Source organism: Lathyrus oleraceus, chromosome 3 (assembly GCF_024323335.1).
Source record: "Lathyrus oleraceus cultivar Zhongwan6 chromosome 3, CAAS_Psat_ZW6_1.0, whole genome shotgun sequence".
Lineage (NCBI taxonomy): Eukaryota > Viridiplantae > Streptophyta > Magnoliopsida > Fabales > Fabaceae > Lathyrus > Lathyrus oleraceus.
Genome location: NC_066581.1, coordinates 293,927,718 through 293,953,541, shown reverse-complemented (window position 1 = coordinate 293,953,541; position 25,824 = coordinate 293,927,718). Strand labels below are relative to the sequence as shown.

Here is a 25,824-nt window from a genome sequence, read left to right as displayed (position 1 = left end):
ATGCAAGATATGGTGTCGTCAAATGGATTGGCGCCCATGTGCAAGGATTGTAAGGAGACGCCAATTCATTTGGAGTGTGTGCTTGCATGTGTGACACGTGTCTGTCCTCTCTCTTGCATGCTGGACATGTCACTTTTGACTAGCTTGCATGGTTGACACATCATTTTGGACTAGCTTGCATGTGTGACACATCACTTCGAACTAGCTTGCATGTGAGATAAATCACTCACTTATTTAAGTGTCTTACTATCAACATCCAAGACTCAACCCATATTCATCTGCAGCAAGAAAATAATTTCCATTTGCACAATGTCATCTTCACCGAAATATAGTGTCAATGTTCACTGCAATGGTGAAACATACGAGTCTGAGTTATATGGATTTTGTTTTCGAAACACTGATATCAGTCGACTTACGATCAAGAGAAATGCAACCTTCTTGCATTTGAAAAAAAGAATACAATCCTGTATAGGATTGGGTATTGTGTCAAAGATCACGTATCAAAATCCAATATTTTTTTTAGAACAGTCAATGCAAGTTTTTCCCGCTTAAGGTACGGGATGATGAAGATGTTGAATACATGTTTGTTAGTCATGAACATTCAGGCTGCAATTGTACTGAGTTGTATATTACTCTTCAACCATGTATACCATCTCAGCAGTCTCAAATAACCAGTCATGATGAATCTGGTGAATTTGATCCACAATGCTCAGATGACGTCAACCCAGAAGCAAAAGCAGAAGTGAACGTCGTTGATGAAGAAGAAGAGGAGACCAAGATACAGGTCGATCATATGCTGAACAACGACATTGAAGATGATGATCAACCACTGCCAATACCTCCTAGTCATGTCTACAATCCGCCTCAACATATAACAAACATGCATCTGCATGACGATGAAACATCCAACAATGTTTTCTATAATCGTATCCACGATCAGAAGGCGAATTAAAGGTGGGAGACATGTTCCGTATCAAAGAAGAATGTGTGCGAGCTATCAAAAAATTCCACATGAACACGAGATGCGTAGAAAGAAAAAAGGAAAGCCAAACAACACATGTATCAGGACAGAAATGGATTTGACAGATAAAATGATAAGATTATGTAGTATTTGTCGGCAACCAGGACACAATAAGAACAACTGTCCCAATCGAGCATCATCATCTGGGTCATAAGCTTTTTGTAACATTGTATTTCTAGAAACCTTCGATTATTATATATCATAAAGTTTTTGTCACAACGACGTTCACAACAAACATCAGTACAAAATAAGCTAACTGAAAACAGAAATATTTTTAACTGATTACAACAATCAAAGTGATGTCATCTCGATCGAACATTATTTCCCTAACATCCTTATCAGTTTTCATTCGCACTCAACCAAAGATACTGTCAAATCTCTTAATACTTCTAATTTTTTTCCTTCTGGTATTTTCCCATCTAACCAACGAACCAACTCCCTCTTCAGTTGATCGAACGTAGTGATGTTCCAGAACAACATCAGAATCTAAGATTTGTCTCTCGCATAAATCATCTTTCCGTATCGACGACGAACACCAAACATGAATGTCAAATGATGAAATGAGATGTGGAATAATGATTCACACAACACCTCTATTTATAACCCCAAAAATTGCATTTTACACTAAGGTGTCAATCCAATTGGCGCCTCCTTTGTAAAAATACACATGGACGCCAATTGGATTGGCTGCACCATGTGCCCTAACCAATCCAATTGGCGCCTCCATTCAATTTTTAAGAGGAGTCGCCAATTTGATTGGCGCCTCCTCCTAAAAGTGGGGTACTTTGGGAATTTTTTTGAAACCAGGATTATTTTGGGAATTTTCTTAAAAAATAGGATTATTTTGGTAAACATTTCCCCATGTTTTCTATTAATCAATAATAATTAATATTTGTCTCATATTTCTTTAAAAAATATTAGTGAGAAATATGTATCCCATATTTTTTATATTTTATTTTATGTATCAAATAGAGTCAAGTGGTTCTTGTTAGTGTAAATTGAAGATGAAATATTTAAATTTAGTGCATCAAACTATCTTGGGACACTTCAATTTTTTTTGTGTTATATTATTTATTTTTCGATGTGACATTCTCAAAATCCATCTTTAATTTTTAAAAAGTCAAACTATATTATCGCTCTTTATAAAAAGTCTTGGATTCAAATCATGACAAATACAAAAATTCAATAATATAATATTTGATTATTAATTTGTTTATTTCAAAAAATATCATACTTATTTACTTGTAATAAATGTATTATTTTTATTTTTAAAGAAATACACCATAAGACAAATATAATTAATTTTTATTATATCTCAACGAATTGTTTTTCAACATACAACTAATTTATTCATATATATTATTTCCATAAATTTTATAGAATATTATTCATATTTGTCTTAAAATAATTCTTAATTATAAAAATAAAAATAAAATATTTTGATTATTCTTTACTTAGTGTCTCTAAAATAATTTCATAATCTTTTAATTTTAAATAATAAATAATATAGTATTTCTTTATTGTGTATTTTACAACAAAGAACACTAATATTTAAATATTTTATTTGATTTAACATTTAATTTTTGAATAAAAATTAAATAAATTAAAATATAATAAAAAAGAGATAAAATATATTATATTATAAAATAAAAAAGAGATAAGATAAGTGCATAACGAGATAAGATTAAAATTAATTTAAAAAGAGATAAAATTAAATTATATTTGATATATTTTAAAATATATATATTTAATGTAAAAATATATAAATGAGATAAATAAAATAAAATTAAATAAAATTAAATATATAAATTAAATTATTAGAAATTATTTTTTAAAAACATATGTATTTACTTTTTTTATATTTTAATTTAAAGTCACATTGCAAAAATTGAAATATGATACTATACCTATATTCTTTTATTGTATATTGATAAATAGTTTGGGATTCATCCTTTAGAATTACTCCAATTAAATGTATTCTTAAAAAAATTTAAAAATAAAAGAGATGCTCGGATCCAAAGACTTTAAAATAATTTTTATTTTTCAAAAATCTTAAGAACAAAAGAAATCCTTAAAAAATACTTTTAATGTGAAAGTGTATATTCCACAATTTCTCAGAGTTAAATTACTCTTAATTGATCTAAAAATATAATAGGGAATACAACGCTATTTACCAATTATATATTTTATCGAATCTATATATTTCTTTACTATATTTTTCTTATAATATTAGACAAATAAATTAAAAATAAATAACAAAATTCTCAATTTTACGTATTTAACTAAAATTTGACATCATACTTGTAAATTTTAAACCTATTGAATGCCTTACTCGATAATAATTAAAAATAAAGTTTAATTTTTATTTAAAATTAAAAATGAATACATATATTTAACAACTTATAACTAAATATCTAAAATAGAGAAAAATACAAAAAAAAATATTAGAATCAAAATAAAAAATAAACCGCTAATAATATTTTTTAAAATTATTTAAGTTTGCAAAATAAAATCTTGTATGTCACTCTCAACTTACAAATATACATTTTTTTATTTGTGATTAATTCATATGATTGTCTCAATTATAATTTATAATAAATTATAATATAAATTTTTTGTTCATATTTACTAAATAAATTTTTTTAAATAATTAAAACTCAAAATAAAATAAATAAAAGTTAATTAACACTTGTGCATCAGGCGAGTCTCAATATTAATAAATACAATGCTTTAAATAAAAAAGTAGAGCATCAAATTCTTTTAGAAAGGAAGTGCATTTATAGTTGAAAATGTAAAAGAATGCCTAAAATGCTAAAAAAAAGTTGAGTCTCACAATTTAAAAATAATATTCAAAAGAGTTGATATAATAATTATTTTTAATTTATATTCAAATTAGTATATTAATATAATTATATATTTCAATTTTATTTAAAAAATATCCAAAATATATTAAATTTAACTGTAGTGACAATGAAATATAAAAAATAACAAATTTAAAATGATGAAATATAAAATATTTGAAATTGTCAGTTAATTTTTTAAATTTTAATAAATAATAATTAGTTTAATTGTTTTTTATTTTTTATTTTAGATAAATATTAATTCAATTAATTTATTAAAAACAACTAATTATCTTATTAATGGATTATATTTTTTAAAAATGTTTTTTAATAAATAATTTGTAAAAATTAACATAACAAAAAAATATACATAAAAGGGACTAAACTAATCTAAGTTATCTACAAGTTTTTTAACTAAAAATATTAAAATAAACAAAAGAATAAAATAGTGACAAAATATTGGATGAGGTTATTATGGGATTTGTGATAGAGACTTCTTTTCTCAAGTTTATTGTTTTGAAAAAATTGGCATAAAAAGTATATGATAAAACTATTAAATGACAACAATGTCTTGAAAATTTTGTAAGTGCTAATATTTAAAAACAAAGTAAAATGGGCATATAGGTAAATTTGGCGTTATTCTGTTTTCTAAAGTCTAAAGGAGATTTAAAATCTGATTACGATTAACATAAAGAGTTATTCAAATAAATTTAATCTTGTGCATTTTTTTTTAATTTTTAGTTCAATTTGCCGATTGTTTGAATATGAAGCCATTCTCAAAGGGTGTGAACATCAACTGAATCAAAACAAAAATACGCCATAATTTTGTCAAAGTTATGCACAAATGTACGTTTGCTGCCTTGACAATCAAGGAATGCAAAGCAATACTCTTTTAAATTCAGTATAGTACCTCGATCTATGTCAATACCTATGAATAAAAACTAAAAATCTAATACGAGGAATCCACCATCACAGCCTCCTGCTGCCTCTTGACCTACTGGAATCGTATTTGATGATACTGGATCTCAGGAACATAGACTGAAGATCCCGATCAAATTCCCTTCCAGTTTCTAGAACCCTTTGAAAGGTGGCCTTCCTTTGATCTGCATGTCGTGCATACATAACCTTGTTGTGTGAATCAATCCGCGCCTACAAAATCATAATTAGATACATAAGTATTGCTTATCTGGTACCTACAATTTTTAGACTAAAAGGCATTTCACTAATAATTTAAGTGGGTTAGGCAACAGAAAATTGAGGAAAACAAAGAACCTGTATCTGATTATCAGTAATCAAAGTCCCGAGTTCTTTTTGAAGTCCAGCAGCAGTTGTCTTGAATGCATTAGCCATCATGTTCAAATCAACAGACACAAATGGGAGTGTATACTGGATAAGAGCTTTCTGACGGATTAGATCATAAAGTGTCTCAACATGGGAATGCAAATGTATGTCCAGTAACAAGTTTGATTTTAAATTCCCTAGGTACTCCAGACACACTGCATAACGGCTGCAAAAAAAGGAAGAAAATGTATTAGTTGGAGGAGAGATTAGCAAAAAACAGTTTGAATAACATGCCATTATAAGGGGTAAAATAAAGTACTTTGAAAATAAGCCAACCCCTTTTCACCAAAACAATACCTTAGAATATACTTGGAAAAAAAAAATACAAATCAAACTCGCAGGGGTTGGCCTCTGTCGGTGAAGGCTTGGGACATAAAAGTGTGTTCCTCTCAATATTTCAAGTTCAAACCTCGCTAAGTGCTAACAATTCATTGGGTCAATACAGACAGAGCTATGCAATGGTTTGCCTTCAATTGTTCCCCCACTAGTGGACAGTGGAATATTGGTCCCTAGATTAGTGGGTCGTAGGACTAGATACCAGGTTTTAAAATAAAATAAATTGTAATTAGGATTGACAATGATCTCTTCAAGACTTTTTACCAAACTAACAAAATATTCCTGCAACATACATACAACATTCGTCAAAGTGTTATATGTAATGATCATGAGAAATATCCATCTCCATATGTGTTCAAGTAACAGCATTTTCCGTAACCTCTGACCCCATCACCCCTTCAATGACAAGAATAAGAGATTTCCACTAATTACATACAACATCAATCATTAAAGAATAGCCAACCCGCAACATCAATGTTACATTTGGATCTGCAGTTCAATAATGCCACTTGTTATATTTAAAGATTTCCATAACATACAAATAATACTTGTGAATTTATTGCAGCACATAACCAATGTCAAGTAAAACCATTCTCCATGCATACATTCCAATTCATTATTTTTAATGCCATGCTCATTTTCACATAAATAAAGCTAGGCACAATATATCATCACAAACTACATAACCTAGGCAGTCCAATTCCACCAAATGAAGGGTATTGATAAATCTATTTTCAATTCATTTAGGCAAGAAAATAGGAATGTGATGAGTGGAGATATCTCAGTAGAGAAAAAACAAAGTGCAACAACTTGCCTTGCGTAAAAATTGTTTATAAGTTCCCTTACTTCAGGTACCAACTCTAAGAAATTCCTGAAGACTGTATTGTCTATAACTTTGTTCTGCAAATAAAAGAAAACTAAATCAGAAAGGCAATGTAATCAATGTCTCACAATTGCCATTTACAAGCAAAATATAAACCAAGTACATGCCTTTAACTCTGCCCGATCAAATGTAGCAAGTGCACAGAGTCCTCCATACATCGCAACATCTTGAGATGAAATCACTTCATTGTAGTGACTCCCTAGTTCAGGGCTAGTCTCTATAAACTGAATTAGATAATGAAGACAGTCACCAAAAGGCTATAAAGAATAATGTAGCATTTTATCATTATTCAGTCATCAATAAACAATATTGAATCCTCAACTATTGAGATTGTATATCTCATGCAACAATTAATACAAGTGATCGTCATGATTCCAATCACATGTAAAATGAAAATGATAGATTATACAGATTAGGAGATTTTGAACAATGTGAAAATCAGTATTCTCTTTTTGGGTAAACTATAGTCCTGGTCACTAATATCAAAATTACTTAACTTTTAATAAATAACAAACATGCCTTCTCCACTAAATTGGGAATTAAGACATGAATTCACATGTCAGATCAAATCCCAATTCGCATGTCAGAGATCAAATTCTAAATCAAATAAATTAAACAGTTTCAACCTGGTCTGAGTCTTGGTCACTCATTATTCATTACATCCTCCCCATGAATGCTTTTTATAAGAAATATACTTTGTATTTCATATCTTTGTAAAATAATACATAATAGGTATTTATAGGATACAAGTGAAAGTAAAATAGAGTACAGTCAGCTTATAATCAAGGGTAATCATACTCCCTATCAATATTGATTCTAAATACATTAAATACAAACAGCCACAATTAATTATTATTTACATTGAGTCTTAATAAGTTGTAAAACACCATTATTTGTTTTATTCTGCAGCATAATCTGTTTGATTCTGTGCAAATATTCAACACTTTTCTATAGCAACAATTTGAGCAAGACATTTTTGACACAAGAATGAGATGCCACCTCTATTCACACAATCATTACCATTGCATAATATACTTCTACCAGAAGCAAAGACAAACAATTAATGATTTCTGTCAGCATAAAGACTAAATTTTTATTTCACTGTCTCCAGAGCAGTAGTGCTTTCTTCACAATGAAGCATTGGAAAGGAAACCTTCTGCATGTGGACAGGACCTTTCCGAACAACTACAATGTCTCTTCTAATGCTCTCAATCCTTAGTGCCATTATGATTACCAACCCAAAAAAATTTACTATCTTGGTTCTTTGTGGCAGTTTAACATAATTACAATTAAAATCAAAACAAATGGATATGTCAAACAATCAAAATGTAAGTGTTAGACTTCTTCTAAGGGAAGTTATAGGCAGTTATGAGAAGTTATCATGGTAGTTATATTATTTAGGAATAAATAGGAAAAGGATAGGAGAAACAGATTATGGTATAGATATTGAATGGTTTTGGGTGGGAGAGACCAAGCTCTCTAATTCTTGGAGGGAGAGACCAAGAATCTCAAATTTCTTGGATTAGTTTGTGTGTGTATTATGTATTATCTCTAGTGTTTGTAATTATGTCTGTTGTAAACATATTCTGCCATAAATAAAAGCAGTGTCTACCATTAATTAGTATGTTGATACCGGTTTCTATCAGTATGTCTGCCTGCATTTTGATTTGTGTAATCTTTTTACGACTCGTTTCCAAATATATCACACAATAGTTAGTTAAAGCTAAAAGTTGCAGATATGTATTGAAATATGGTTTTGGAGACATTTTATAAATTTGTATCTCATTCCAATTAATATGACACTATCAACTATTCTTAATATTAATGCAACATTCAGGAGGATTTTCATGACTGCAATCCATCTCTAGTTAATCTAAACCAGTGTTAACGAATATGGTAGATTTTTGGTTCACTGACATAATCCACCATCCCACAATGACAACACTGATCTAACCCACTAGCTCAAAATATACATCAGCTTTTGAAACTTCAAACCAAAAGAGTTATCATAAGAAAATGCAGTCACAATCACAACTAAAATAGACAAATAACATTGAACAAACCTTTCGAGCAGCAAGCTTGTACTTTCTGGAAAACAGATTTGATAACCCCGCAGCACAACGTAGCTTTGCAATTGTTATCGTGTCAAGGGGTTCCACTGTCTGTTCCGCCTTGCTAATATAGCTGTTAATATGGGGAAACTGACCCATCTCAATGCTGACCAGAATCGCACTCATGCACGTCTGAATACAGTGCTTCATTGTAGTACAATAATCTCGGGTCCTAATGTAATTCTTAACAGCTTCCGTTAATTGCCCATGAGCATAGTAAAAATCTCCAAAATCATTGTACCCCATTCTTATACTCTCTTTAATCAAGTTCGTCTGCAAACAATATAATGAAGTCAAAATGAATAAAAATATAACACCTAAAATCTCTAAGACCATGGAATACTTAGAGAAACAACTTACACTAAAGATATTTCTTTAACAAAAAATAAAGTTAAACTATTTTCATATATCCTATAAGTTGTTTTCATAACTTTCCCTGGAGAGACTATACAAATAGGCTGAAAACAATTAATACATATATCATAAGTTGTTTATACAAGTTATCCTAAAAGTCTCACAGATGCATATGCCATTAGATAATCCTCCATATATCTATATCAATGTCTATATCACACTCAAATCAAACTCAACAAAACTTCATAAAATACAACAAACAAAAAAACCAATATCTATAATATTAAAAAATACATATTATTTTTTGTACATTGAATTTAGACCTAAGAGATCGAAAACAACAAAACCTAAAATTGAGAAAACGACCGCTATAGAAGATAATATATACCCTGAAGGAATTGAGCTCAGTCTCGAGTTTCTCCTTCTTCAGCTCTGCTTTCTTATCAATGGTGACATACCAAGAGCCGTCAACCTTATAGTTAGGTCCCAAACGGCCATTAATCTTGTTAACGACTTCCCTCATGAGTGAGGTATCCTCACCCTGTTTGATTTCGTCGAAGGCCATACGAAGCGCCTCCAACTGCATCGTCAAGTTGTCTCCGCAGTGTTTAGCAATGAAGAGGAGTCGGGAGATCTTGGTGCGGCCGGAGTAGAGGCTAGCGTACGCCTCGATGTCAAATTGGTCTGCGCTGATGATCTGACGGTGGTTAGTGCGGTTGTCGTCATCGCCGCCATTGGCGTAGATTTCGTCTTCGATGAGAGCGGATGAATCATCGTCGGCGTCCATGTGTGGTTTGGGAATGAACCCTAACGGAGGAAGTGGGGGTTTTGGTTTTCTTTGCGGTGGCGAGAAGTGAGTATTTTCTGTGAGCACAGTGCGTAACCAAATAAATACTTAATCGCTATTAGTTCTACGGAAGAAACAAATAAAAATATGAAAATAGTTTTTTTTATGGGAAAAGGAATTTAAAATTAAAAAAAAAAGAATCAAATGATGGTGACAGAGTCTTGTAATTGCAAATAGTTGTGCGACATCTGTAATTGTTGTTAAACTCCAAGTAAGTTTATCAACGCTAACTAATGATTAAAAAATCAACTTTTTTTTTTGACAACAGATTAATTTATTAATTCTTGTGCCAAAACTGTATATTAAGTTGGGCTTTTAAATAGATTTAACAATCACGTAAAATTATTTAAATGTAAGATGCATCTTCGTAATAATATTTAACATATCCTATTCATAAATTATTTATATTTGAATTATATCGGAGATACATTTTAATAAATATTCTAAAGATACATTTCAATAAATATTTTGAAGATACATCTCTGATACGTCTCAGAACAGGTATTTCATGTTATATGTTATTTATCTGTGTTCAGATGAAGATTTAAAATATATCGTACAATCGGGAAAAAAAAATGGGCATACATAATTCTAGATTGATCAAAAATGTCATACAAAAATAAAATACTAATAAATATCAAAAATGTCGTACAATCGAGATCAATAAAGTAGTAAGACCATCCAAAAATGTCTGATAACCTCTTATTTACCTCATTTGTCATCTCTGTCTCCTAGGCCATCAATCTCACCCATCTCCCGACGTTGTCTCTGGTACATCAATGTTCCTCGTGCCTCCGTCATGATGGCATCTAGGACTTACCTCACATCAGACCTATCAGGGAAGATACATATGTCAATGCATGCATGTGCAATCTCCACTGTATGATGACATATAGGCAAGACATCATCAACATGATATAATTATGTTTGCTCCTCCTCTAGTATCTCTTGATGAATTGGTCTTGGCGGGTCTCCTGAAGCAGCTTGCACCATGTACGGATGTGACACCCTGAAGAACCATCTGATATACCCTTCGACGTAACTCTAATCACTCTCGACTAAGGTAGTTTGTGCCTCCTCCGGTACCAGATGACTCTCATCATCATCAAACATGTCATCTATCTATATATATGTCAAAGCAGGGGGAGTAGCAGGGTGTCCGAGAATGGTATGAGTGTACCTAAATTTTTGCATGACACTCGGGAAAATGAGGAGCAATGAGACGTGATCTACATGCCAAACATCCAGGGTATATAACTATCTCGTCAAATGGTCGCATCTCACGGTAATCAACATAGTTTTTGAAGTGCATGTCCTCAACAACCAAACGGTAAAGATAGACTCTGTAAGGCTCGGTCGCCTAACCAGAGATGTGCAGGAAGTGCTAGAGGATCTAACCCTTAAATAAAAAGTTTGGAACACATGAATCATCAATAATGGATTTGCAAAGATGAAATGAAAATGACAAAAAAAGCATTCAAAGACCAATAATTATTATCGTCAGTAGTGTCACACTGCCTATAACCTACTTTGTTTTCTACATATAACCCTCTCTCAGCTTCGAATACAGGTAGACCAGATAAGTCGCCCCCCAGTTATACTCATGGATCCGTTCGAAATCTACGAAGTAACGTAGGTAGACGACGTTTGTATATGTGGCACTCTTGTCTAAAAAAATCGCAGTACCAACCAAATAAATCAGGTATACTCTCAATGCATGGAATTTGTGGAGCGCCACTTGCTCATCATCACTATCAGCTTATTATGCACTCATGAGTGCATCCTCATATACCTTCTTCAGGTATATAAGTCTAACATGAGTGTAGCGGTGTATTCGTCACTTTATGATTTATTGACTAAATCAAAAGCAAAGTATACAAAGAATCGAGTCGCCACCGCACTTTTATTTATCCAAAGGAATGGCTAAAAAGCGAACAAAAGCCTAAGAAGTTTTACACATAGAAAACTAATGAAAAGATCAGAGATCTGGGTAAGGGGTTAATTACGCAATGGGAAGGTGTTAGGCACCCAAAACGTCCTAGGTACTCCTAGGGAGCCCTTTTCACAACTTGTTGTACAAAATGTTATTTGTTTATGAAATATTTATTGTGCAAACATGGATTGAAGGGATGAGAAAAGAATATACAAGTTATTATTTTTGTGTTTGAACGGATGAACCCGTTGCCTACGTACCTTTCCATGGAAGGTAAGGATCAAAACGCCGTAGTTCGGCTAAAAGATTTCCAAAATATGAGTGGGTTCATTTTAAAACAAAATCCCTAAGGTCTTTCGTTATCCACGGGAGAAAACTCAACCTTATACAAACAACAAGTCCACCATGTGAGAAAAGCTTCAACTTGCTAGTGAGGGGTTAACCCTATAATAAGCAAGGAAGTCTTACAATTCAATCACTAAGGACAAAAGGTGAGATTAACATCAACCAACTAGGATAAATCAAACCTATGGCTAATGTATGAAAATTTATCAAGAATGGACAAAGCCACAAAACAATTGAATGAGTGAAATTAATCAATTAGAATTTATTCACAAAAGATGGTCAAAGTATGATTAGAATTCAATTCAAAAGAAGTATCATGAAATGGAGTTTGAAAAATCAAAGGCCTAAAGCCTAGGTTTCTAATTTGAAAAGAAGTGAAGACGTTTGCACAATATTTTCAGGTTTTGGTTAACATGCACAGATGGAGGTTTTAAGAACAAAAAAAGATGGATGGGTGAAGGAGCGTAAAACTTCTTAGATGTTCACCTCTTGAAATCATATGTAGATGATTCAAGTGATTCCTTTGGAAAAGGCAACAATGCAAATAAGCAAATGAAAAATGGATATCGGATGCCAATCAATGGACTTATACCAATCTCCTAAAACAAACAATGATATCAGATGCCAATCAATGGACTTACACTAATCTCACAAAACAAACATGGATATCGGATACCAATCAATGGATTTACACCAATCTCCTAAAACAAAAACAATGATACCAGATGCCAATCAATGGACTTATACTAGTCTCACAAAACAAAGAAACAAGGATACCAGATGCCAATCAATGGACTTATACTAGTCTCCCACCATATCATAGGAACAACTGCCAAGTAATGGACTTATGCTTGTCTCCTCCATGGTCAAAGCAAAATGCTATAAAGCAAAGTTTATGAAATGATATACAAATGATGATGATAAATGCACTAAGGCGCACTCAAGCAGATATGCACAGATGAATCAAGTAAGCAGACAAACAAGTCAATTAGCACACACTATATACAATCAATTAGGCTCAAGCAAGGTTAGACTTTAAAGTCAACTGGAATGGGGTATGTTGTGCTCTTAACCCTAACATTAAGAGTTAGGGTGAAGCAGATGAAATGGAGATGAGGGGTGTGCCTCATAGCTCTTATCCCTGGTCAGGGAGAGCTTTAAACAATAGAATGTGTGGGAGTTCAAAAAGTTGGAACTCTTCTCCACAAGTGATTTGACTCTATAAGATCTTGGGTTAATATCCACAATGCATCAACATGTTATGTGAGCAAAGTGGATGACACACTGAATAGTAGGAGATGGACTACACATCTCTTTTATCTACCAATTGCCTCATAAGAGGACTTTTCCTGCTTGGCACAAAGAGTAAACAATCACAAGCATTGCCTCTTAAGGAGGACTTCAGACAGGTGCCTGCCCACATAACAGGACAGGTCTTCCAGACTACATGAAGAAGAGAGGTTATACCTAAGTGGTTAAGCAACCAAGCAAAAGCAAGTTCGAAGTGAACTTAAGCAACTAATGTACATGTGGAAACATCAAACAAATCAGTATACAACTCAGACAAACAACCAACAGTTAATAAGCAACAGTCAAACCCAATAAGCAAAGGGCATAAGCCACAAGTCAAGCTCAAATGAGTTAACAACCCTACAAAACACACAATGTTAGTAGTCAAAAGCAAACATCAAATGCTCAAATGATGGAGCATCATGAACCATATAACTTGGATGTTCAACCTGAAATCAAAGCTCAAACATGAGAGGCAAACCACTAGGTCCAAGCCTAGGGTCAAAGATGGAGAAAAAATTTAAAACAGAAGCTGAAAATTAACATGAATCAACTTCAAATACATCTTGAAAGAATCCAAAAGGTCTCATATCAATATCAATTACCAAAAGCATTTCATGATCAATTGAAGTTCAGGACTATTTTAAAGCTCAAATGTGACCAACCAGAATGAAAAATCTCAATTAAATCAGAAATCAATCAAATAATTCCAAGAAAATTCATGTTCATTCACAACATTCATATCAAGCATCACACAAAAAATCAGAGCAATTGGAATTCATTTGGCAAGGCAGTTGACTTTCTAGGCCTCCAGTTGACCTGGCAATGTTCTGATGAAATTCAAGCCTCTACCACTTGAGATTTTGATTCAAAATGATAACATGGTTCATATGAACTCTTGATAATGATTGTGGTGTCCAAATTCTCAAGAATGGCCATCATCTATGGCTCAATGAATGCCTTTGATTGTTTTGACTATTGATTGCTTCATCTGCAAGACAAGGGTTAGATGACATATTTTTGTACTTTTGGTTAGTGGTAAAAAGAAAAGCAATGATATACAAATGCAAAACATGCTTGGTGATCAAGAACCACTCTCAAAGAATAACCAACCCACAGGGAAGGAAGCAAGGTGCACAATGATCCTTGAGGCAATGATATGATATGATATGATGCCATGAGGGATCTTAGGGACAAAATTGGGGTCTTACAGATGCCCCTATTTAAGGTCATTCTAGCCGGAGAAGTGAAGTTTAGAAATCTTCATCTCGACGCGGTAGAATGGGCTTAAATAACAGTAATGAGACAAATTTTGGTCCCTAAGAGACCTCATGATGCAAATGTATGCATGCAAAAGACACAAAACTCTGTGGGGAATATGGGTCCACAAAGAAGAAAAGACGATCCATCAGAGTAATACACTCACCAGGAACAGAGACTCTAATCGGACTCTCATGGGGATAAGAAAAAGAAAAAGCGTGAGCAGGACACGACTCTGAATTAGGGTAAACGAGAATTAGACACAACGTGAACAAAGACACGACTCTGGATTAGAGACCTCATTGGGGAGTGAAGGGCTCAAACTGGGAAAAGAAGAAAATTCCAAAGGAAGACACATCCATTGGAAAGACTCAAGCTGACTCAAACTACCCACGAAGGATACTTCGGATAAAAATCCGGACTCGGACCAAGGAAAAGATTCACAAAGAACCTCCTTGCCGGGAAAAATTGCATATATTGGGGAAAACGCCAATACAGCAAAAGGGTAAAATCACGACAGAGACTCCACTGGAGAAGGTCTAACAAAGAGACTCTCTTGGAGAAGCAACAAAGAATGAGGTGTTACCGGCATAAGGGTAACAAACTCAGGAAGAATGAATATCTAAGACCGGTATAAGGGTGAGAGATATCAATCGACCAAACATCTGAGAAAAACCTGAAAAAGGTACATCTACTCAGGAAAATCTGACTCCACGGGGGACCGAGGTCATAATAGGGAGTAGAAAGGAAGGAACACCAGGGATACCGGTTACTGGGTATATAATAGGTGACCGACCAAGGCGTGCGTTGGTATATATGCCAAGACACTCATCATCCGAAAGGAGGGCTTGAAAAAGCAAATCGACTTACAGGATAGACATTCGAATCCGCAACGGGAAAACGAATCTTACTCAGCTGGGAAAACAAACCCAAAGAGTGCATGATATATAATATCCATTACCGTCAGAACGTGGATAGTATACTCGCATGAGATATATTATCTATTACCGTCAGAACGTAGATAATACACTCGCATGGAAAGAAACACCAGAGATACCGGTTACAGGGTATATAATAGGTGACCTACCGAAAACGTGAATTGGTATATATGCCAAGACACTCATCATCCTGAAAAGAGCAAAACGCAAACTTATCAAAGGATGGATATTCGATTCTACAAAGAATACGAATCTTACTCCGCTGGGGAAAATCAACAAAGGATTCCAACCAAAGAGTGAAAGAGATATATTATTCATTACCGTCAGAACGTGAATAATACACTCGAAAGGAAGAGACATCAGAGATACCGGTTACTGGGTATATAATAGGTGGTCAACCAAAAAGAGAGACGATCGATACCACAACAACAGGGTAAACGAAAGATAACTCACAGGGGATAAATTGCAAGCATCCAACAATTATCCAGGAAAAAGAAATATTCGATTCCGCAAAGGAATACGAATCTTACTCGACTGGGGAAACACAACAGGCTTCGACTAAAGAGTGCATGAAATATATTATCCATTACCGTCAGAACGTGGATAACATACTCACATGGAAGACTATCCACAACCGGTTACTGGGTTAATAAAGGATAAATCAACCGAAAAGAAAGGCATCGGGATACCAAAACTAGGTATATAAAGATGACCAATCAAAGGGAGCAACAATCATTACCAAGCAAAAAGGGTAAATGAAAGGCTACCCGCTGGGGATGAATTGCGTAAACAACAATTATCCACAAGGACTTGCTGGGGACACAATTGCTAGCAAACGACAATTACCCAGAAGCAAGGAGGGAATATCAACATCGAATATTGAATGAATATAACCACAAAGAGTAACCATCATCGATTAGGATGAACAACAAGGTTAACTTTGCAAAGAGGAGAAATTAGGGTTTACATCTACCGAATACGGGCTAGAAGACCGAAACTCTGGCTGGGGATAGGGTTGCTAGCATCCGGCAACTATCCACAAGAAAGCACAGACTCCGTTGGGAATAAAACCGCAACAACATAGGATTTACAACTACCGGTATGAGGGTAGAAGACCAAAGACTCAACTGGGGATAGGGTGAATGGATGCCAAATACTGAGCAATTATTCAACTTATTCCACAGGGAGACACAGACTCCGTTGGGGATAAAACCACAACAGCACAAAGTCCACCACCAACCAGAACGAACCACAAAGGTTACCTCTGCTAGGGGAAAAGAGATAGGACTTACAACTACCGAATACCGGGTAGTAGCCAACAACTTTGATGAGGATAAAAAGATAGGGTTTACATCTACCGAATACGGGGTAGAAGACCACCAACTCCGCGTGGGAAATGAAAGAATCACAAATCCGCACGGGAACAAAAATAGGGTTTATAACAAACCACAAACTGCTGAAGAGCAGAAAAACTAGGATTTACGACTACCGACTACTGGGTAGAAAACCAATCAACTCTTGCTGAGGAATAAAAGGTATATAACCACAAATTCCGCCGAGAAGAGGGAACATAGGACTTACAACTACCGGTATGAGGGTAGAGGCCCAAAAACTCCGCTGGGGATAAAACGAAACATTGTCGGTTACTGGGCAATTCGTTCATTTATTCCACAGGGAAGCACAAGAAACAGTTGAAAAATGCCAATTCAGGATCAAACCGAAAAGACAGACTGAATCAAGACTCGTCCTAATGAGGATATAACTCAATAGGAAGCTCCATCCCAATATATGTGTTGGGAGGAAACGGAAAAAACTGTCATCCACGAGGGTATATCTCAGTGGGGAACTGCAGAAGGAAAAAAACGAATACTTTCTGTTTATGGGCTGACTCTATATTGAGAGATTAAACACCCGACATCTGCTTGGGGAGATCTACATAAAGAGATCTATATCACCATAGCAGGAGACAACAAACAAAAGATATATGGCAAAAAATGCAACATGAATATCTGAATGTTGAAAATATGCATGAATATGCGTGATTTATGTTTGATGAATGCTGACAAAACAGACATATCTAATACAACAGGCCCAGGAATCAAACGCCCGGTACTATACTTCCAAAGGAAAAACCTACTGGAGAGCCAATCTGCTGGAGATCCACATGCTAACAAGCAAAGATCTGCGGGGAGGCAAAAGATCAGAGATATCAGGAAATTACAAAATCTCTGAGTGATGGATCAATAATCAACCCAACTGGAGTACAGAAAGTTACAACAGGCAACAACGGCCACAAAGACAAATCTGTTGGGGAAAAGGGAGAAATCCCAAAATATCTGCAGGGAGATTCTCAGTATCAACTGGGAAACAAGAGTTCACTGCACAGGCGAGAACTGCCACGAAAGCAACTTCCAAAATAACTCCGCTGGGGAACAACCCACAAAGGGAGAACAGATCATCCATGTAGAATCTAACTGCACAAGCAACTCTACTGGGCATATTGTCAGCCATTCCATTGGGGAATAAACCAACTGAGGGAAAAAATAGATCACAAAAGTAGATTCTGCAACAAGCCACTCTACTATGGATTACAAGCATCAGGAAATCAACCAAATCTCTGGATGATAGATCACCAATCGACCCAACTGGGGAAAACAAACTCCGGCGAGGATCCTGACTCTGTTGGGGATACCAACTCTGGTGGGGACCCTGCAGGGAAAGCACAAAACTTCTGCAGGAAACTTATCAGATACAATGCACCGTACCACAAATCTACTGGCGGCTTTACTGGGAAATCCACTGGAGAATCCACCGGGGAATCCACCGGGGATGAGGAGGAGAGTTGGGGATCAACCACCAAAGGTTGAACCTTCCAAGAATAAACCCACAACTTCCGAGGAAAATAATCACCGCTCTGCTGAAGGGATAAAAGGTGAAAACCTCCATAAGCACTCCGATGGGGAGACATAACACAAATGCAATATATCATATCAACAACTTTGCCAGCGACTGTGCTGAGGAAAGTGGTAAAGTACCGGGATGTCAACCCATCCACCACTGAATCTTCCAAAGGAAAGCACCCATGCTGAGGAGAGAAATACTGTTGGAGAGGACTGTGGAATTCTCAACAAATACTCTGCTTGGGGAACAACCCCAACAAAAGCTCTGCTTGGGGAACAACCCCAACCAACAAAATCTGGAGAAAGAGGATACAACCAAGCCAGGAATATGAACAAATGTCTTACCTGTTGGAAATCATGCCACCCTTGGGAGAGCACTGAGAAATTCTTAGGTATCCTTTCGTCATTGTGAATGTTCACTTTGTTTAAAACAACAATTTGAAAAATTTATTTGTTTAAAACAATGACATTTTATCAATTAAAACATGCAAAACATTTGTTGAATTGAAACAAATAAGAGTGCAAATAATTGGATAAAAGTTCAAATTGATTTGATGGAATGGTAGCCTGCAAATGGCAAGACTCCATAGATCTGTACAAATTTGAAATCAGTGATATATATTAGAAGAGGGCTACATTGAACATAATGATCCTTTCTCTACCAATTTGAATCTCGATGTATTCGAAGCTTCAGTCGACGACGAATCGAGAGTCTCTGACGAGAAGACGGCTGCGGAACAGAAAGTCTTGTCAGGATGCAGTTACTTGCCAAATCCCTAATTTTTGCCTAGATTGCCCCAGGGTGAGGTACTCAATCTAGCGGGATGCAAATATTCCTTTTTTCAATGTCTCTAATTTTTGCCTGGATCAACCTTTCGGGTTCTCCACCGAGACGCTCATTTTTGCCTAAGCCGCCCTTTCGGGTTTTCAACTTAGCGAGCTATTCTATTTTTCATTTGCATATACTCTTTTTTTTAGGCAAATTATTTCTTGACTGCATCTGAATTCACAGGACGAGTGAAATCCTCCCCATCCATTATTGTAAGCATCAAAGCTCCGCCTGAAAAGGCTCTCTTAACAACATATGGACCTTCGTAGTTTGGAGTCCACTTGCCCCTGGAATCGGGCGCGAAAGACAAGACTTTCTTGAGCACGAGGTCCCCTTCTCGGAACACACGAGGCTTGACCTTCTTATCAAATGCTTTCTTCATTCTCTGCTGATATAACTGACCCTGGCACATGGCAGTCCACCGCTTCTCTTTAATCAAATTCAGCTGGTCATAACGACTTTGAATCCATTCAGCATCAGTCAACTTGGCTTCCATCAAGACTCTCATTGATGGGATCTCCACCTCTACTGGGAGAACAACCTCCATACCGTAAACAAGAGAGAAAGGGGTTGCCCCTGTTGAAGTGCGGACAGATGTACGATAACCATGCAAAGCAAATGGCAGCATCTCATGCCAATCTTTGTACGTAACTGTCATCTTCTGGATAATCTTCTTGATATTCTTATTAGCAGCTTCAACAGCCCCATTCATCTTTAGTCTGTAAGGAGAGGAATTATGGTGTGCAATCTTGAACTCAGCGCACAACTCTTCCATCATCTTATTATTCAGATTAGATCCATTATCAATAATGATCTTATCAGGCACACCATAACGGCAAATCAGCTGGTTCTTGATAAACTTCACAACCACCTACCTGGTCACATTCGCATACGAAGCGGCTTCAACCCATTTGGTGAAGTAATCAATTGCTACGAGAATAAACCTGTGTCCGTTGGACGCTTTCGGTTCAATCATGCCGATCATGTCGATTCCCCACATAGAGAAAGGCCATGGTTACGAAATCACATTCAGAAGTGTCGGAGGAATATGAATCTTATCCGCGTAAATCTGACACTTGTGGCATTTCTTCACATATTTGCAGCAGTCAGACTCCATTGTCAGCCAATAGTAGCCTGCTCTCAACATCCTTCTAGCCATGGCATGTCCATTGGAATGAGTACCAAATGAACCCTCATGGACATCAGTCATTAACAGGTTTGCTTCGTGTCTATCCACGCATCTGAGCAAAACCATGTCAAAATTTCTCTTATACAGCACTTCACCACTGAGGTAGAAACTGCCTGACAACCTTCTCAAAGTTTTCCTATCTTTCACAGATGCCCCAGGCGGGTAGACCTGGTTCTGGAGGAAATTCTTGATATCAAAATACCAAGGCTTGTCATCATTCACTTCTTCCACTGCAAACACGTGAGCTGGTCTATCCAAGCGCATCACGGTAATATTGGGAACTTCATTCCAATACTTCACTACAATCATGGAAGCAAGCGTAGCAAGAGCATCTGCCATCCGATTATCCTCTCGAGGGATATGATGAAAGTCAACTTCGGTAAAGAACGTTGAAATCCTCCTCGCATAATCTCTATACGGGATGAGACCCGGCTGATTCGTCTCCCACTCACCCTTGATCTGATTGACAACCAGGGCCGAATCACCATACACATCAAGATGCTTGATTCTCAAATCAATACATTCTTCCAGTCTCATAATACAGGCCTCATACTCAGCCATGTTATTCGTGCATTTGAAAGTTAGCCTTGCTGTAAACGGAATATGCGTGCCATGAGGAGTAATGATTACTGCCCCGATTCCATTTCCATACTGATTTACAGCGCCATCAAACACCATCGTCCATCGGGAACCAGGTTCCGGACCTTCGTCAAGTGTAGGCTCATCACAATCTTTCATTTTCAAATACAGAATCTCCTCATCTGGGAAGTCATACTGAACAGACTGCTGATCTTCAATCGGCTGGTGCGCTAAATGGTCAGCCAAGATACTACCTTTGATAGCTTTCTGAGCTCGATACTCGATATCATACTCAGACAACAACATCTGCCAACGGGCAATCCTCCCGGTTAAAGCAGGCTTCTTGAAGATATACTTGATTGGATCCATTTTAAATATCAACCAAGTTGTATGATTTATCATGTACTGGCGCAAACGCTTAGCAGCCCAAGCCAACGCACAACACGTCTTCTCAAGCATAGAGTATCGAGACTCACAATCAGTAAACTTCTTACTGAGGTAGTAAATAGCAGATTCTTTCTTCCCTGATTCATCTTGCTGACCGAGTACACAACCCATCGAGTCTTCAAGAACAGTCAAATACATAATCAGAGGTCTTCCTTCTACAGGCGGAGACAAAATCGGAGGTTCAGACAGATATTCTTTGATATTGTCGAAAGCTTTCTGGCAATCCTCGGTCCAATCAAGAGACTGATCTTTCCGGAGGAGCTTGAATATCGGCGCACACGTGGCAGTCATGTGGGATATAAATCTGGAAATATAGTTCAAGCGGCCAAGAAAACCTCGGACTTGCTTTTCAGTTTTGGGTGCAGGCATCTCTTGTATTGCTTTGACCTTTGCAGGATCAACCTCAATACCTCTTTCGCTGACAACAAAACCCAACAACTTGCCGGAACGGACTCAAAATGTACATTTGTTCGGATTCAGGCGAAGTCTAAACTTCCTCAGACGCTGAAAAAGCTTCAACAAATGCTCAACATGTTCAACTTCCGTTCGGGACTTAGCAATCATATCATCAACATAGACCTCTATCTTCTTGTGCATCATATCATGAAACAAGGTAGTCATAGCACGTTGATACGTGGCTCCGACGTTCTTCAAACCGAAGGGCATCACTCGATAACAAAATGTTCCCCAAGGTGTGATGAATGTTGTCTTCTCCATATCCTCAGGTGCCATCTTGATTTGATTATATCCGGAAAATCCGTCCATAAAGGAAAAGACTTTGAATTTAGTTGTATTGTCTACCAACATATCAATGTGTGGTAAGGGAAAATCATCTTTCGGACTAACCTTATTCAAATCTCTGTAATCAACACACATACGGACTTTTCCGTCTTTCTTAGGCACAGGCACAATATTGGCCACCCATTGAGGATATGTAGAAGTCACCAGAAACCCCGCATCAATTTGCTTCTGAACTTCCTCTTTGATCTTCACTACCATATCTGGATGAGTTCTTCTGAGCTTCTGCTTCACAGGCACGCACTCAGGCTTCAAAGGCAGGAAATGTTGCACAATATCTGTATCTAGACCTAGCATGTCTTCATATGACCAAGCAAAGATATCAGAATATTCTCGTAGCAAACTGATCAACCCCTTCTTGATGGGCTCTTCAAGAAGTGCCCCAATCTTCACCATACGAACACCATCCTCAGACCCCAAGTTGACTGTTTCCAGATCTTCGAGATGCGGCTGAATGATCTTCTTCTCGTGCTCAAGGAGATGGGTAATCTCATCAGGAATCCCTTCAACATCATCTTCCTCTGCCTCAAATACAGGGAATTCAAAATTGGGAGATGGCGTTGGATCATTATGTTCAATGGGTCTGCATAATGATTTTGGTTAATAAAAAAACTTTAGAATTTAAACAAGCAAACCATTATGCAGATGAAAAGATTGCTTTTATTCTTGTTTTTTAGGGTTTTTTGTGATCACTGATTTCATGCAAAAGCAAAAAGTGAAAACAAATGGAAAACAAATGTTTAACAATGCATTAATTGAATGAAATATCATTGTATAAATGCTGCCAACAATGTAATCACTTTTCCTTTTGGCATGGGAGAAGGGTTTTGAACAAAGTGAACAAATTACGCTGACTTATGAATGACCGTAGGAACATCTACAGCGACCCAATTGTGGCAGACACCACCAGGTATGATGAAGTTGCTCAAATCCTCTACATCCTCTTCCAAGATAGCAGCAGCTTCTTCAGCTTGATCAACATGGATGAAACCTCCACTCTTGAACAAACCTTGCTCGTTGAATGCCCCAGAAGAATAGCCAATGCCAGCCCGGGATTTATTATCTTCAAGCTCAATCATCTTTCCTAAACCAGCAACTGCACCACATTCAATGGCCAGTTTCGCATCACGGTAGGAAGCAAATGAAGGAGACTTCTTCTCAATTGGCTCAGCAATAGATAAAGCTTGGAAATGAGTTCCAACTTCATCCTTAGCATCAATGTACGAGAAAGAAGACAAGTGGCTAACCAGAAGAGCCTTTTCTCCCCCTACCACAACCAATTTCTTGTTCTTAACGAATTTCAGCTTCTGGTGTAGGGTGGATGTCACGGCGCCAACCTCGTGAATCCATGGTCTACCAAGGAGACAACTATAAGATGGATGGATATCCATAACCTGGAAGGTAACTTGGAAATCACTTGGTTCAATCCTGATTGGGAGATCTACTTCCCTAATCACGGTCTTACGCGACCCATCAAAAGCTTTCACAACAACACCACTCTGCCTCATGGGAGGCCCCTGATATGACATTCTCGAAAGAGTGGTCTTTGGCAATACATTCAAAGATGATCTAGTGTCCACCAGCACGTTGGACATGGCGTCGGTCTTGCAATTCATGGATATATGTAAAGCCATGTTGTGGTCTTTTCCCTCCTCAGGGAGATCAGCGTCACAAAAACTCAAAGTGTTGCAAGCAGTGATGTTTGCAACAATACTGTCAAACTGTTCGATCGTGACATCGTGATCAACATAAGCCAGGTCCAAAACTTTCTGCAGAGCCTCCCCATGGGGTTCTGAATTCAGAAGCAAAGATAGCACGGAGATCTTGGACGGCGTTTGTAGAAGCTGGTCTACAACGTTGTACTCACTCTTTTTGATGAGCCTCAGCATCTCATCACATTCTTCGTTCACAATGCCACTCGGGCCAACAGAAGAAGCAAGAGTCTTTTGTACAGAGGAGGGTTTGGCAACAGCAAGTGCCGGATTCTGAACATTCAGCGCAGTCCCAACTGGACACTCAACAAAATCAGAAGCAGCAGCTCTAGCCTGAGGCTTCGGTGCTGAAAACACACGACCACTACGGGTCAATCCGCTCACGTCTGCAATATTAATAATAGAGGACGAAGGCAAAGGCACTTCTTTCCCATCTTCCACAACAACGGGATTGTATCGGAAGGGAATAGCTCTATCCGAAGAATAAGGCACAGGGCCTGCAGGCTTGATTACCAAAGAGGGAGAGACCTTCGGCTTGCTACCATCATAACGGATGACAACAGGCTCAGGCAACTTGAACACAAGAGAAATAACATTCACTTCTGGTTCATCTTCATCAACATTTCGATTCTGCAGAATCTCAATGGTACCCTCATCCAACAACTCTTGAAGCTCTCTTCGCACTTGGCGACAACCCAATCTGTTAACAGAACAGATGCGGCATCTGTCATGGTCGTGCTCCATATGACTGTACTGACACAGCAAACGATGCAACTCGACCAATGACTGTCGAATATGGCTCACATATTTGACTTTATACTTGCCAGGGCAACCCTGAACCATGTTAACTGATTTCCCATGCTCGGGCAATGGGTTCTTCGTAACATTCGGGCCTGAGTCCTTAAAGCTCAGGATGCCGCATCGCATAAGGTCTTGCACCTTAGTTTTCAATGGATAGCAGTTTTCAATGTTGTGACCCGGAGCACCGGAATGATAAACACAATGTTGGTCTGGCTTGTACCACCACTGCGGGTTAGCAGGCACAGTCGGAGGCTCTCTGGGTGTGACCAGTTTCCTCTCCAACAAGGAAGGATATAACTTAGCATATGACATAGGAATAGGATCGAAACTGATCTTCTTCCTATCATAATTCAGATTGGCCTGATTACTGGTACTGCCACGAGGCTGGTAAGCCTGTTGTTGTGGACGATGTTGCTGTTGATAATGAGGTTATTGCTGATTATGCTGATGATGTTGCTGATACTGCTGAGAATTATCTCTGAAAACAGGTGCTATATGAGCCACCTAGTGCTGACCGCTGGCATGACGCACAGGCTTCCTCTTAACAGAGGGTCTTCTTGGTTTAGCATGGGATTGCACAGCATGTGCCTCCCCATCTTTCTTCTTAAACGCCCCATACCGTTTAGAAGAGCTCTCATCTTTAGACAACCGTCCTTCACGGACACCTTCCTCCAGACGCATCCCCATGTTCACCATCTCGGTGAAATCAGAGGGAGCACTAGCGACCATCCGCTCATAATAAAATGAACTAAGAGTTTTCAAAAAGATCTTAGTCATCTCCTTCTCTTCCAGCGGAGGAGTAATCTGAGCTGCCAGCTCTCGCCACCTCTGGGCGTATTCCTTAAATGTCTCCTTATCCTTCTGGGACATGGCCCTGAGTTGATCACGGTCAGGAGCCATATCAATGTTATACTTGTACTGCTTGACGAAGGCCTCGCCAAGATCGTTGAAGGATCGGATGTTTGCACTATCAAGGCTCATATACCAACGAAGAGCCGCACTGGACAAACTATCCTGGAAATAATGGATCAGAAGCTGATCATTATCGGTCTGCGTAGACATTTTCCTGG

At 37.1% G+C, this 25,824-nt stretch overlaps 1 protein-coding gene across 1 annotated transcript; it reads right to left on the bottom strand.

Annotated features, from left to right (window-relative positions):
- Positions 1-4,658: 4,658 nt before the first annotated feature.
- On the bottom strand, positions 4,659-9,801 carry LOC127127161 (COP9 signalosome complex subunit 1). Its single transcript, XM_051056291.1, has 6 exons — positions 9,275-9,801; positions 8,485-8,805; positions 6,529-6,645; positions 6,353-6,438; positions 5,134-5,368; positions 4,659-5,010 (listed from the first exon to the last, which is right to left on the bottom strand). Exons 1-6 carry the CDS (start codon positions 9,671-9,673, stop codon positions 4,831-4,833), a joined length of 1,338 nt encoding a protein of 445 aa, XP_050912248.1. The 5' UTR covers positions 9,674-9,801; the 3' UTR covers positions 4,659-4,830.
- Positions 9,802-25,824: the final 16,023 nt, after the last annotated feature.